This window comes from Acanthochromis polyacanthus, chromosome 14 (assembly GCF_021347895.1).
Source record: "Acanthochromis polyacanthus isolate Apoly-LR-REF ecotype Palm Island chromosome 14, KAUST_Apoly_ChrSc, whole genome shotgun sequence".
Lineage (NCBI taxonomy): Eukaryota > Metazoa > Chordata > Actinopteri > Pomacentridae > Acanthochromis > Acanthochromis polyacanthus.
Window position 1 is genome coordinate 19,646,760 of NC_067126.1, and position 14,569 is coordinate 19,661,328.

The 14,569-nt window shown below is 43.4% G+C and overlaps 1 protein-coding gene across 1 annotated transcript; it reads left to right on the plus strand.

Moving 5' to 3' along the window:
- Positions 1-639: 639 nt before the first annotated feature.
- LOC110951546 (insulin-like growth factor-binding protein 5) lies at positions 640-14,221 on the plus strand. The gene is made up of 4 exons (XM_022194655.2): positions 640-1,546; positions 10,050-10,264; positions 10,534-10,653; positions 10,865-14,221. Exons 1-4 carry the CDS (start codon positions 1,213-1,215, stop codon positions 10,997-10,999), a joined length of 804 nt encoding a protein of 267 aa, XP_022050347.1. The 5' UTR covers positions 640-1,212; the 3' UTR covers positions 11,000-14,221.
- The last annotated feature ends 348 nt before the right edge of the window (positions 14,222-14,569 follow it).

Here is a 14,569-nt window from a genome sequence, read left to right on the forward strand (position 1 = left end):
ACAGGTGCAGGGTCTAAGGACAGGAGCAGGTATCCCTGGGAGTGTTATCAAAACAAAATGGGAAAAAGCTGTAAATTAGATCAAAAAATGGCAAATCCATTTCCTTGTTCCAAGCCTTATATAAGTGAGTGATCCACTAATGATACCACACACCTTTTTCCTGCAGCACTTGAGGTTTGCACCTCCTTTTCCTTCCCCTGGATATTCCATCCAACCCCAGACCATGAGGCACTTATGACTCAAGCAGGGGGTTGCCGATGATTTCGTGCTTCATGACCACAGAAGAATCATGATGTCATTAAAGCAAACGGGTTTTTCCTTGAATAAAGGTCTCGGGAATAAAACGTGCACCACCCTCAAAATCAATTTTACGCACGTAATTTTTCATGTAAAAAAAAATCGATTTTTGCACAATGATTCAGTTCAAATTCAAAGTAATAGAAAACACACGAGTTTGAGAGGGCGTTTTATTGATCCACGCTCCATTTGTTCTCACTGGAATCTAGTTTGTCTGCTGAATTATCTCGTCCGGTGTAGAAATTCGGGATACTGGTGAATATGAGCGTATGTCGCTGTTGTAAAACCACACATTCGTGCGCAGCAGAAGCCTGCAGGTTTTGACGAGTACTCAGCTGAAATGTTTTGATGAGGGGCTGCGTTGCTTTCTGCTCCTGCCTCTTGCGCCTCGGCATCAGTTCAGCCTTCAGGGTGAAAGAGCGATCCTCCTGCTGCTGAAAAAAAAATGTTTGGCCGCCTGCCAAGCCGTGGAACAAGTGCGCCTCCCTTCCCGCTGTTTAGCGTATTCATAGTTAGGGGTTTGGGCTCGGCTGTTTTTAAAAAGGCAAGGCAGCTCTCAAGTTGATCAGTCTGCTCAGGAAACTTCTGCTGGAGAAAGTACTGGAGTCCAAACTGAAGGGGAGAGAAGTTGAGATTTTGTGCTAAGAATTGCTTTGCTCCTGCAGAGGACAGTATTTCGGGAGAAACAAAAATAGCACATATATTTTAAATTGCTCATTTGAAGTAATTTTGCAGCGTGCACAGCGAAAAGCAACTCATTAATGTTTGTTTTTTTTATAGATAGCAACACTCTTGGATAAAGACTCTTGGCTTTAACTGTAAAAATCGGATTATCTGACTGAGGCATTGTGTTCATTAGACCAGGCTCCTCTCCGCATTTGAGGTTTTATGCTATAACTGAAGAGAACGCCAACAATGTTTCTGAGTTTTTGCCTCTTGGTGACATTTATCTTGGGGCTGTCCGGCTGCTTGGGCTCATACGTTCCGTGCGAGCCTTGTGACCAGAAGGCGCTGTCCATGTGCCCTCCGGTCCCGGTCGGCTGCCAGCTGGTCAAGGAGCCGGGCTGCGGCTGCTGCCTAACGTGCGCCCTGTCTGAGGGGCAGGCGTGCGGCGTTTACACCGGGACGTGCACCCAGGGCCTCCGCTGCCTGCCGAGAAGCGGGGAGGAGAAACCCCTGCACGCCCTTCTCCACGGCAGGGGAGTGTGCACCAACGAGAAAGGATACAAACCTGCCCACCCGCCCATAGGTAAGACGCGCACCGACTGACTTGAGTGCATGCTTTGGGGAGCAAATGATGGCTAGAGAATGAGCTCTAAACGCGTAAAAAAAGTGTCATGTAGGCAGGACCGGGGTCTCCTCTGCCTGTGGATCAGTGTTTCTTGACATCTTTGGTGGATCCAGGAGCCTTTATGTGCTGCTGTGTGGAGAGCAGAGTCTCCAAAACTGACTTTTATTCCATCCTAAAGTTAAAATAAATGAGCCAACATCACCGATCAGCCCATTAATCATTTCTCTCTTATTTGTGGGACCCGAGCTGCTCCGTTTCCCCTCACACACAGATCCACAGTAGTAGAACCTGAGCAGCTCTGTTCTCTGACAGACCGTTTGTTTGACAGATGGTTTGAGGTGCCATCTGATTAACTTTTATCCACTGCCTGGCCGCTCTGCAGGAGCTTATTCCGACTCTGTGCAGACACACACATGCACCTCGGTGGAAACAGTCTCGGCATCCAGCTGGAATAACTGCATTAAGTTTGCGTTGAGCTGCTCGTGTCGAATCTTCGGAGTAATAACAAGGCGTGAACACAAAGCTCCGGTCGTGCGCCCCTGTGCCGGCTCATCTGTCGCCGGCGTCACGACGCACTGCTCCGGTAAAAAGCACATGGTGTGTCCCGGCTGAGTTGCGCCCTTAGTGCGGGACAGTGGCTGTCAGTTTGCGGTTTAGCGAGAGCCAAGAACGGCTGACAAGCATCCAGGCAGTCCCCATGTGAAAATATTGACATTTTAAGGCGATTACAGACCGTCTGTTATCTTGAACATTCTTTTACGGGCATGTAAAACTTTATGAAAAGTGGTCTCTGGACTGAATTTATTTGTGTAAGGGATATTAAGAGGGAAATGTGGTAGCAACTAAAGTGGGGCTAAGACTGCAAATAGCCTCCTTTAACATAACCTATGTAACAAGTGTCTGTCTTAGCCCTCGATTTTCCAAGGTATGAGTCGTTAACGTTTTTAGTTTTCCTCCGTTTTTTCGCCTTTCTAGTGTCACCAAACTGCTTTAGATGTTAAACCAATCCAGGCAGAAGGAAAACGCATCGACAGATGGGGAGGAATGAAGTGCCACTCCATAAAGTTTGGGTCTTGTTAAAGCAGAATTGAGATAGATTTAGGTCTGCAGGCTACCCCTGGGGTGGTGTTTAGAGTCGGATTACCACTAAATCTGTATGCGTGAGAGAAAAGAGAGAAAGACAGAGATAGTCAGACAGATAGAGGCAGGCAGAAGGAGGAGAGTTGAGCCAGCAGTCTTGAATGATTTAAGACATTTCTTGGTGTAGCAGACAGGTCCACTGTCACTCAGAGTTTTAGCAGCTTGTCAACAACTAGATAAGTAGGTGGTAACCACAAAGGTTTTGGCTACAAGCCTCATTCTGTAAAATAGGCTGCCACCGGGCTCATTCTGACTGTTGACGGAGTCCTCAGGCTCAGTGAGCCCTCCTCTCTTCTTCATGACACCACAGCAGTGTGCTCTCCCTATGATTGTTCTAAAAAAAAGTATCCTGCAAACCCTATGCCTTGCAAATCATTGATCACTATCTGAAATGACGTGAATAATGATCTCAGTATCAGGAGTGTGTGTGTGTGTGTGTGTGCTGGAAGTTTGTGTGTTTGCTCTCATGTATACTTGGGCGCGGCTGTGTGGGTGTCTGGGTGTGCATTATGTGTGTGATTGTTGCTAGTGATGACACCTCAGGCAGTCTTGTGTCACTGTGGCTTTCCAACCACACACACACACACACACACACACACACACACACACACACACACACACACACACACACACACACACACACACACACACACACACAGAATCTGACTTCTTTGTTGGCCCACAGAGGTAATCGGAGCATCTTTTCCTGCCTCTGGCAGTGCATTCATTGCATGGGCGCTCAGTCACAACGCAGTGATTCAGCAGAATGCCTCCGGCTCTCTCTTTCCTCTGAAGGGCCTTCTGTCAAACAGCTCTGCAGATGGGAGCTGGTGAGGTGAGCCTCTGGTTTCCTGTCGTGTGGGGTTGCAGCTGTCTGTGTGCTGTACCAGCTGAGCAAGGCAAACACAAGAAGGAGGAGCTCAAGTGTCCGCAACACTCGTGAGACTACGAGAGCTGCAGCCTACTAAATATTGACTGGGACAGTCAAACAATGGCAGAGAGGAATCCTTGCTATCCTCCAGCCCCTGCTTCCTCCCTCCTCCTCCCTCGGCATGAAAAAGAATCCTGGCCATCACTCTGCTTCTAGGTTTGTGTCCCAGCAGTGCATTAATTCATGTTTTGCTCTTACTCTGTGATCCCAGGAGTTGCTTGGACTGTAAGGCACAGGCGGTGGTATGTGCTTTGGGGGCACTCAGACTTTGTTAGCCCCCTACCAGTGAATCAGACCCTGGAAAGCTTGCCAACAGATATGACTTCATGGCAACAGGCCCCTCGTCCTTCAAGCCTCTGAAAGGGCCTTATGTTTTAACAGATTGCTCTTTGCCAAGAAACAAAAGATGACTAGGGAGTGGTTCCAAATCCAGAATACTCCACTCAGACATGGACAGAAATACTATGCTTCATATTAGAGAAGCAACAGGGAACTTGCAGCCTTTACTGACAACTTTAATACTTTACACTTGTCTCGGCTTTTTGCATGTGTGTAGCAGCAAATTTAACCTGCTGCCAGACATTTTCAACCACAGTGACATTCTGAAAAGTTAGCGGTTTTCACATGTCACATGTCTTTGTCATTAATATTTACAATCATCAGTAAGTCAAGGAACTGCAGACTTCTGATGTTTAATACTTGCCAGAGAGCTTCACATATGTAACATGGTACCGCTGCTGCCCTCTCATTTCTAAGTACCATACAGAATCACTTGTCATCACATACTTTCAGAAAACTATTCAACTTTGAGCATTACCATCTGCTTTTTTTTTCATGTTTTGCGATGTCACTGGCACAGCTGGTTATTGGGTCGTAGCTGAGAAACTGGAGCAAGCGCGAAAACGCTGATTCTCTTCGACTGTACACTCAGACTAATGACAACCAGCCGCCATAGTCTGTCTGCTGTATATGTTGCGTGCTCATACATGCCACGTTAGATATAGCTCCGGTCACGTGTGGTCCCAGCTGCCTGACAGCTTCATGATGGACTCATGCGAAAGGAAAGACTGTATGTGGCGTTCCGTCCGTCTCACCTTGAACATCTGAGACAGTGCAGTGAAAGCTTAGCATGCTGCAACTGATCTGTTGCAGGTGCTAGGGAGAATTATTGGACGGGTCATTTTGCCAAGATATCACATGAGGACTTGAAGAAAAAGCTTGCAATTCGTGGAAAATGTGACGCTGATGAAAGGTAGAGAACCCATTTCTTGGATGTGACATTGAAACTCACGATGATATCTGTGTTTTATATCACATTTTCAGGTACAGCATCACATATCTACTGTCGACAGGACTGGAGCTGCTGCTGGCAAGCAAATAACTCCTTTGGCACGCTTGCTTGATTTCTCCCTATAAAACTTTACAGTGGTATTTGTACAGCTTACTGGTCACTGACACCTAACCTGCTGGTGGCAACAGCTGCGAAAGAAATCAACACTCAGTGTAGTGCAGGGTTTTAAAATGATGTCACATGTGTTTAGACCTGACCTGTACTGTAATCTCACCCCCAACACCTGGCTACATACTAGCCTGATGTAAGAAAGGGTGAAAATCATTGTCTCTGTGGTGGATTTTTTTCTTATTGTTATTTCTAGCAGGACAAAAAACAAAATCTCTGAAGTTTCTCAGGATTTGGGAAACAATAGAGGCTCCAGTGACTTCTCTGAAATGTTAGTGTTTCTTAGAAAGTGAGACAGGTCATTGCTCCCTGACCCAGTTGATCAGCCCATTCTAGTCACTGAATAGTGCTTCCTCCTACATGCTTCTTAATAACCGAAACTGCTCCCTTGTTGATTCTTAGTTTCGATCAGAAAAATAAGAAAATACTTTTTTTCTTATTAGAGCTTAGTTCAAATGGTATATGCTGCATAAACAGCTATGAGTCACATCCTCATCCTGTAAAGTCTCACCAAGAAAAGTGTTCACCATGGATTCCTCTTGAAGCCAGTTCTTCCTCCACTGTGATAATTTTTCTTTTTTAAATTCTGCTTAGAGATAATCTTTATACAGTCCATCCAGGAGCACTCCACTCTCGCCAAAATAGCTGTTTCTGCCACTGGGGAGTTAGAACATCGTCACACCCAGTAATTGTGTTGTGGTGATGGTGACCCAAAAAGAGGTTGCGTCCGTCCATGTGGCTTGTTGAAAACCCAAACTCAGATATGGGATGAGACCTCAGACCAAAATTAGCAATGTTACAGTAGAGCAGCCATGCACCTTTTCGCATGGCTTGCAGCACAAACCGGAGCATTTATCTGCATTGTGGAAGCTGTAAAAGGGTCGGAAAGTTTGCTTACCTATAGCAGCATTTCCCTCTTGGAAAGACTTTGCATCCTCTCATAAGTCCTGTTTTGTAATTTATAATCCTTGAATTGTTCTTGTTGCTATTTATACCATGCATTCAGAAAAGCAGGAAACTTTTTGATTGCAATGAACATATTCTGTGTGCACAATACCATGGGAAGAGTTATTTCCTGCATATTCAGAAGCTGATTGAGAGCATTTCGGCTGAAGCAACAGGACATACGGCTGAAAACATAATTCCTTTACACTTGTGGTTAAACAAAATCCTGGACAGAACATTTGATAAAGTCCGTATTTCCTTACTGTTCCAGCTGCTTTGGAAGTGGTCCCTTTTCAGTCATCAGCTTCTTAATCCTTCTCATGTAACCACTGCACTGCTGTCATGTCATGTGCAGCGGATGTTTCTTATGGGGTTTTTGGATCCCTTTGTGAAAACACAACTGACTACTCTTGCCATTGTTTGAATCCAATTTTTCTTTACTCTGCTGGTGTTACTTTATCTGCAGTTTTTTTTTGCCACTGAAGAAGATGGGAACTTTTAAAAAGCCTCTTGGACTCATTTCTGTTGGTCACCAGGACCTAATTTTTCAACTCCACTGGTTTGTTCACACCTCCCTTTCTGCTCTAGAAACAGGAGGGTTATCAGGCCGTGGCCTTGCTTTCAAATATTAAGTAGCGGAGGCAGTGTGACGCTAAAGGATGGTTTACTAAGGTTGTGCTTTATATGACACAGGTCCTCAGGCTCATTTATCCCCACAATTATCTTGTCCTACCCCCAGATGAGATTAAACAGCACCTCTATTCATCGCTCTCTTACATCTTGTAAAGATGTAATTTCAGATGCAGCTCAGAGACTGACTTAATCAAAGGCAGGACGTAACAATTGTGGTGTAATGCTGGGAAATCCAATGAAAGGTGGGAGAATCCATTGTCCTGGCTTTTTTTTGCTGTCTAAATGTTATTATTATAGTCCTAAAGATCCAGTGTAGAGAAAAATCCAAAGAAGGGGTAGCTTATCTTTCATGCTTGGACTGCTGCCCGTAAGAAACTTGGGATATTCATGAAGCATAATTGTGTGCAGATGTTAATTTTTAAACAGAGAAGTATCAGGTGCACCTCCTTTGGCTACTCTGCTCCTCTCGTCCTAATGAAATCTTTAGCTCGAGCAGAGGGAGAGAGATAGCAGCACAGCTTTGGGCTCAGCTGAATGGAAGAGCTGCACATGACTTAGCTCACTTGGCTCCCATCCAGCATCTTGGCTGAGTTTCAGGAGTTAAACACAGACCCTCCTAAGCCTCCTTTACAAGCTGGGTACCCTTAGCATGGAAAAACTGAGTTTTTGTGGCCGAACTGAAGAGCCCACATCAGAAAAGATGAATTTAGTGATTTCGTGAGTGGAGGAGAAAAGAAGTCAGACTCCATTGTCTTTATAAAAGCTACATGACTTTTATTCATTTATTTTTTAGTCTTCCTTTCAAATGCTATCCCTCAAGACAGACATTTTCTCAAAGTGCCTGACTTGTGAGGTGAGTATAATTGATGTGCCATGGCTTAAAACCTTTTTTGGTCAGGCCATTTATATGCCTAAATGAAATTACACATGAAGCAAGAATGCACGTTAAAAAAACACACTGTTTTCAACGGCATATTTCATAGCCAAATATGTGGCATTTTAATCAAGCGCCCTGAGAAATTATTGGACTGTACAGCAGAAATAAAGAGTTTTTCCACAGTGGACACATGCATGGTGTACATAGGAATGCTTGTTTGATGTATTTATTTATAGCGAGCAATAGCCTCGTAGTCTGAGCGGGGAGACACAAGGACATATCTAAACACAAACCAAGGCCTGCCAAGTCATGAGTTGTGAGATTAATTTCAAAGAGACGGCAGAGCAGCGCAGAAGCCAAAGACCCAATTCTGGTAATCACCCTGCCCCCAGCCTCCCCCCCCTCTACCGCCCACTCCGCCTCCCCTCCCCTCCCAAAGACTCCCAGACGCTCATGCTGTGTCAGGCTCTTTGAACATCAGTTTCTCGGAGCTCATGTCCTTGTAACGTCTCGGTGCCTTCCTCCACGGTGGCTGTGTACTAACAGGCCAGTCAGCAAGGTTACGGCAACTTGTTAAATGATATTTTCCAACATATTCTCTATATATGGAAGTTGATTTGTCTTTCAGCAGCACTTGGCATATAATCCGCAGCCAACATTCCTCTCTGGTTCAGTGCGTCTGGCCCTGTGCACCACGGCGGGTTTCCTTGTCAGATAAATATAACCAGGGTCATCCACTGGCACCATCGCTTCTGCCAGTTGGGGCCTGGCAAAGTCCCCACAATAACTCTGTACTTATGGTACAGCTAAGCCAAGGGGGGGAATGGAGGGCTTCTTTTTGTGGCCTCAAAGAACCTCTGGCTGGGGTTCCAGGCTTAAGAGGCTGAGCCCCAAAGATAGGAAAAGGGGGGCAGGGGAGGGGCCATGTGAAGGATAAAGGACCTCAACCTGTAAATATCCTGTCAGCAGGGACCGTCGGATCCCTGAGACTATAGTGCCCCCTGGGGGAGCTGAAATTACACCTAAGAAGTGCATAAAATGTGACACAAATGTACAAGCATTTATATGAGTCCACAGAGCAACTGGATTTTCCTCAGCTTGACATTTGAATCAGTTTAATGTGGGACACGTCGCTATAAAGTTACTACACTCAGGGGCCTCAGTCCGGCTTGCACTTTAGCAGCCCAGATAACGTGTTTGCAGATTTTCCAGGCAAAGTCTAGGTGCAACATGTGATGCAGTTTTCCCAAGTTGCAGAGGTCTGTACGCTCACAAATAAGCGCTGCTTTGTGTCTGTGTCGATGTGTGAACTTTAGAAAGCAAATTGTCTCTCTTAAAGGCACGAAAAGCCATGGGAAGATGTGTTGTTGGTGGACTACATAATAAGTATCAAAATGTTTGGTGTCTCTAATTTTCTCACGGATGCACAATAACTCAAATTTGTCTGATGTGAATGAATGTTTGGATATATATATATATATATATATATATATATGTGTGTGTTTTTGTTATTGTTATAGAGAAACATGGGGTTCACCCACGGGGCTGGGTGAGAAAAGATGAGTTAAAGCTATTGTCTTAGCTGTAGGAGTTCATCAGCTGTTGTCAGAGCTCCCGACTCCCCTCTTTTGTAAACAAATGTTAAACAACAGTTGGCACACACCCTGGGAACAGCACCCACCTGTTATTGGAGTTATGTACGAAGGACTGACACAGAGCAGAAGTTTGTAATTTATGTAGACAGCAAATGAGCACGTAATATGATAATAATATACCAATACTAGACTTAGATTTTTGTCATTGTCTGTGAAGTATCACACATGACTCAAATCTCTTGATTGGTAAATACTGAAAGTTACTAGACCAGATCAGATTGCCTTTCACAGAGATTCTTTACATTTCTGAATTATAAGTTCCAACTCAAATACATTTCCAAGTTTCATCATGAAAAAATCTTGATGAATGTCGGATGAACAACACATGTGAAACAAATACTTTTTTAGACTTCAATATTGATACAAGTGTTGGAGCTAAAACAATGACATTTATTGTAAAGTGACACCTCGCATTTTTATCGCAACACGAACCACATCACACAAAAGGCCCAATTAAATGCTTTGTTAACCCCCTGATTGCTACCTGCCCATAATCAGACAGCAAAAAGACAGTTAGTTACTAGTTGGTAAAACTGAAGAAACATTTAGCAGTTAAATAGTTAGATGTTTCCCTCGAAGATGGTGGAGAACAAATCTGAGCTAAAAGCCAAGGCCAGGACACATCTCTAAATGAATGCTGTTGTCTGCTGGATGATATGTTAGCATTGACTCTGAGCTTTAGTGAGGCGGTTCCATTCAGTCCACTCACATTTATTGCAGAAACGTATTAAAATGTCTTCACATTAACGAGAATCTGTGGCTTTTGTCTTTGGCTTAAAAATGTGACATTAATGAACCATCTATTTTTATTTTCGGTGCAGATCGTGAGTCTCGAGAACATGAGGACCCCATAACGACAGAGATTACAGAAGATTTGCAGCCGGCTAAAGTGCCACTCCTTCCTAAAGACATTGTAAACACTAAAAAAGTCCATGCAATGCGCAAGGAGCACAAGAGGAAGATGGGCAAGCTGCGCTCCATGGGTTCCACCATGGATTACTCCCCTCTGCCCATTGACAAACATGAGCCTGAATTTGTAAGTATCGGATGTCCAAAGCTTCGATTTGTATATTTTTTAACATTTGTGACTTTGGCAACACTTAATGTTAGAAAGATATCCACATACAAGCCCAAACACTCTTATTCCAAAGAGGAACTTTACTTTAAACTTTAAATGTTTGACTTCTGACCACGACAAACATTGCTGGTGTTAGGTTAGTCAATTTCATAGTCTCTGAATATCTGAAAGAGCTGCCAACTTTCGCGTGTTACTTGGTTGTAACCCTGTTCTGAATTTCTCTGAAGGGTCCATGCAGGAGAAAACTGGACGGCATCATTCAGGGGATGAAGGACACTTCTCGTGTAATGGCTTTGTCTTTGTATCTTCCCAACTGTGACAGAAAAGGATTCTTCAAGCGCAAACAGGTGAGAGTTTGAGAGTCTTTGCGCCTAAGATGTTGATGTTCAGTTCTTGTACTTTAAGGCTTTTCATCAATCCAGCTGCAATTTCTTTTTTAGCAAAATCTGCTACTTTCGGTGGAATTGCAGTGATGTGTGGATTTGCTCACTGTCCCAACTGGTTATTGTATTATTTACCTGCTTCTATTAACACCATGTCCTGCTCTCCTGTCCACAGTGCAAGCCATCTCGTGGCCGCAAACGAGGCATCTGCTGGTGTGTGGACAAGTACGGTGTTCAGCTCCCCGGCACAGACTACAGCGGAGGGGACATTCAGTGTAAGGACCTGGAGAGCAGCAACAACAACGAGTGAAATGGGGAGGACCACCCTTTACCCCTTATCCCCCACCCCCTAACCACCACGTGACCCAGGGCCCACGCCTCCTCTCTGAATCACACCTGTACGCTCCGCCCTCCGTTCACTTCAAGATTGTTTTTTTTTCAAGTTGAAAAAAGGAAGAAAAAAAAATCCAAACAAAATGAACAGGCTGAACAAAAGACACCTGTATTTTTTTTTCTTTTCCTTTCTCTTGTTGACCAAGCACTCTTCTCCAAATGAGGGGAAAAGTCCCAGAAGATTTACTCAATCCCTTGACTATCGCTCATGGGACCCCTTGTATGAGCCAGGTCCCTTGGCTGCAGATCCATGAAAATAGATGCACTCAATGGATATATTTTTACAGAGGCTGGGGGTTTCAGTACAACACTTTTTATTATGTAAAATTAACACAGAAATAAGCATCAGGCACATTGATTGAAAACAAATCAGTTTTAGGCTGTGGAACATGAAGCAACATGTGGAACAGACGATTGGCAGAGTAATTTGGTTTTTTTGTCTGTTTTCCAAAAGAAAAAAAAAAGAAACAAGAGATAGGGATATGCTGTAACAGTTGACTCTATCTGGGTATGTGGTTCTGTCAGAGCACTTATGAATAGGGGAACCTGCTTAGATATGTGTAACTTCACAAAATGACGCGTGCATGGGTGCGTGCATGTGTACAGTGCGAATGTGTGGTATGTATGAGCCTATGTTGGTGTATGACGGAGTGAGCCTATTACAAAAAAGAATGTCCTTTATTTCTTTCTCTTTTGTTTGATTTTGTCACAAGTATTGCTAGCGCTTGAGGTGGTCTTGGGGCTGGCCTTCTTTATTATGTAAAGTGTGTCTTGGGACATGGAGCGTTTGGAAACAAAAGAGTTAAGTAGATCGTCACAGATGAACCTATGTAAGTGGCTCTTCGACAATGTAGCTAGCCTGATATGCCAACTGTGCCTATTTGAACAGACACTGCCATGCAGGGCGACACAGAGCTTAGAGAGCGCTGACTCTACTGGTGAAATAAAGATTTTCAGCTTAAGTGATGGGACTCAAGTTTGGCTTTGATCTTTCGAGTTGAGTGCATAATCAAACTTGCCAGTTGGGCCGGTTGCTTCTCTGATTCATTTGTGTGAAGTGTAGTTTTGTATGGTTTTGTTTGTGCTGTTTTCTTTGCCTTCAGTGAAGTAAAGACCGCCCACTTTTGAGCCATGTTCCTTTATCAAGTGGTTTCCCCTCAGTACTGCTACTACAGTGTAACCATGGTGTATTACATTACTTTTAAATATAGTTATTGAATGTTGTTTTTTCTGTAGAAACAAAGTATGACAATAATGTAATTGTGCTTGGAAAAAAAAAAGATTTTAGCCTGTAAAGAATTTGAGTAAGTCCTTGTAGCCTGTCAGGAGAATGGCCTACAGTCATTTGACTACAGGGCAGTCAAAGAAGCTAACACTCTGGAATCCTTCTGCTCCCATGCCTCCATAAAGAGGTTATCTGCCTACATCTACATGGAGCATGATCAAAACGCAAAGGTTACAGGTTATAACAGGGTCTTTAATAGAGTTGTTCTCTCTCTGTGTGCAAGTCACAGTGCCTTCCTACATGCAAATACATTTAAATACTGACGTGAAAGTGACATGGATATCATACGGGGCAATTTTCAGACAGCCCCCCACCGGGGCTCATACTTGATACAATGATAAAGAGGTTCAGTTCTGAATGAGAGAAGAACAATGAATGTGGTAGGTCCTTTAAATGGTGTCAGCAATGCATTGCAAATCCATTTGTAATCTCCGCCTGTACCTCGGGGTAATTCTGGACAAGAATGATGTGTGAGGAACCGCTGTGTAACTGCAGTCAGTTAAACCTCCTTCTTTTTCTTTGACAACCAATAAGCTAATATTCTTGCTTTTTCATGTGAATGCCAATGTATATGTTTGCCAGAGAGGGGAAGCCAAAGGATGTTTGGAGGTTAACCAACCATTTTGTTTATTCTGCAAAAAAAGGAAAAAAGACAAAAAGACAAAAAAAGAGAAATGATACATGCATCCTAAATGGCTTTTGGTTGTGAATACATTATCAAGGGTCCTTGCCCCACTTCCAACACCAAATCCCCACTACCACTTTCGAAAAAAGCAGCTTGCACTTATTTCAGTTACTCACTATTGATATTGACACACAACGACGTCCTAAGATGTGGTATCATGAAGTTAGTGGAACAACAACAACAAAAAAGCTAAATATTGTGTTATCTTGTGCTTACCTTTTAAAGGTGGTGCTTTGAGGTAATATTTGTTGACAGGGGCTGTGAAGCCCATGCCTGGGACCTCCAATATAGCAACATCTTTTAGGGAAAACTAGATCAAAAGTAACACACAACTAGAGATGTTCTCATGGCCTATTGCACAGAGATGACAGCCGAGGTAGAGAGGGGGAAAAGAGACGGAAGACGGAGGAGGAAGAGCAAGCGCCATGGGCAGTGGTCATAATCAGGGCCTAGCCACTTCCCCGATGTGGGGTCACCAATTGCATGACATTAGATACAGTTAGCAAGACAGTTTACCAGGAGTCATGGAAATCTGGGGAACGCAACACCACAACCAGGAGCACAGTAACAAGTTCAGCTTTGATTTGAATGCTCAAAAGTTAGGAAAAAAACAATGAAATATCTGATACCTGGAACTATTTAATGTCTGAAACAGGAAACCTTAAATTTTCCAGGTATTTGTTTCTTTTCTTTGAATCAAATGTTGACGCTCAGAATTTTTAAAAAGTCACTCCTTCATTGTGTCAGTGACTTTGTATCTCCTATACCTGTTTGTGAGTAGCAGCTTCCTCAGGTTTCTCATCTCCTACTTGGTTTGAACTCATATTCACATTTCATACTTCAGTAGTACAGTAACTACAGTACAGCTTTTTTTCTGAATACATAACATTTTTTGGATGTAATGAGACAATACAATTGGTTCGCATAATTTGGTGTTCACTGGCTTGTGAAATAGACCCATCGGTGGCAGGAGGATAGCGGGAAATAAAATGGTCAGTATTTGGAGCTACATAAGACAAATAAGAAAAAAAGACAAAAAATCTCAAATTATTAAAGTGAATATCACTGTGTAATATTTATTCAACTTGTAATTTATGTACTCTTTTAACCTTTGTCTTTTTTTTGTTATGACAAAGCATTTATTTAAATAAAGTTATGTATTCATTTAAGCATTCGGGTGAGGTTTTCATTTCGAGTTGTGTTTGCATTTTTAAGAGGAGTTAGTAGCTGCTAAGTTGGCTTGAAATGTGCAGTTTGAAGTGGAATCATCCTGATAGTAAGCACTGACTAATCTCCAAGGCACGAGCTGATAAACCTCTTAGACATAAGTCTGAGACACCCAGGCTAGCCCACAGGATCTCATGCAGCATGCAGGATGTGACTTTATAAAGCCTCGCCCGAAGGCAAGTCACCTGGTTTTCAACACCATAGTCAAAAAGATTGCACAGGAACAAGGAAGTCATTTAACATGATTTTGAACTTCAAGGGGGGATAACATCTAGCGGGACCAGCTCTCT

What these genes read in the sequence shown, in the direction of transcription:
- LOC110951546 (XM_022194655.2), top strand. Translation starts at nt 1,213, where the DNA reads ATGTTTCTGAGTTTTTGCCTCTTGGTGACATTTATCTTGGGGCTGTCC. An exon ending in ACCTGCCCACCCGCCCATAG is followed by an intron (nt 1,547 to 10,049) that starts GTAAGACGCGCA and finishes TTTTCGGTGCAG; the next exon opens with ATCGTGAGTCTCGAGAACAT. An exon ending in GATTCTTCAAGCGCAAACAG is followed by an intron (nt 10,654 to 10,864) that starts GTGAGAGTTTGA and finishes TCCTGTCCACAG; the next exon opens with TGCAAGCCATCTCGTGGCCG.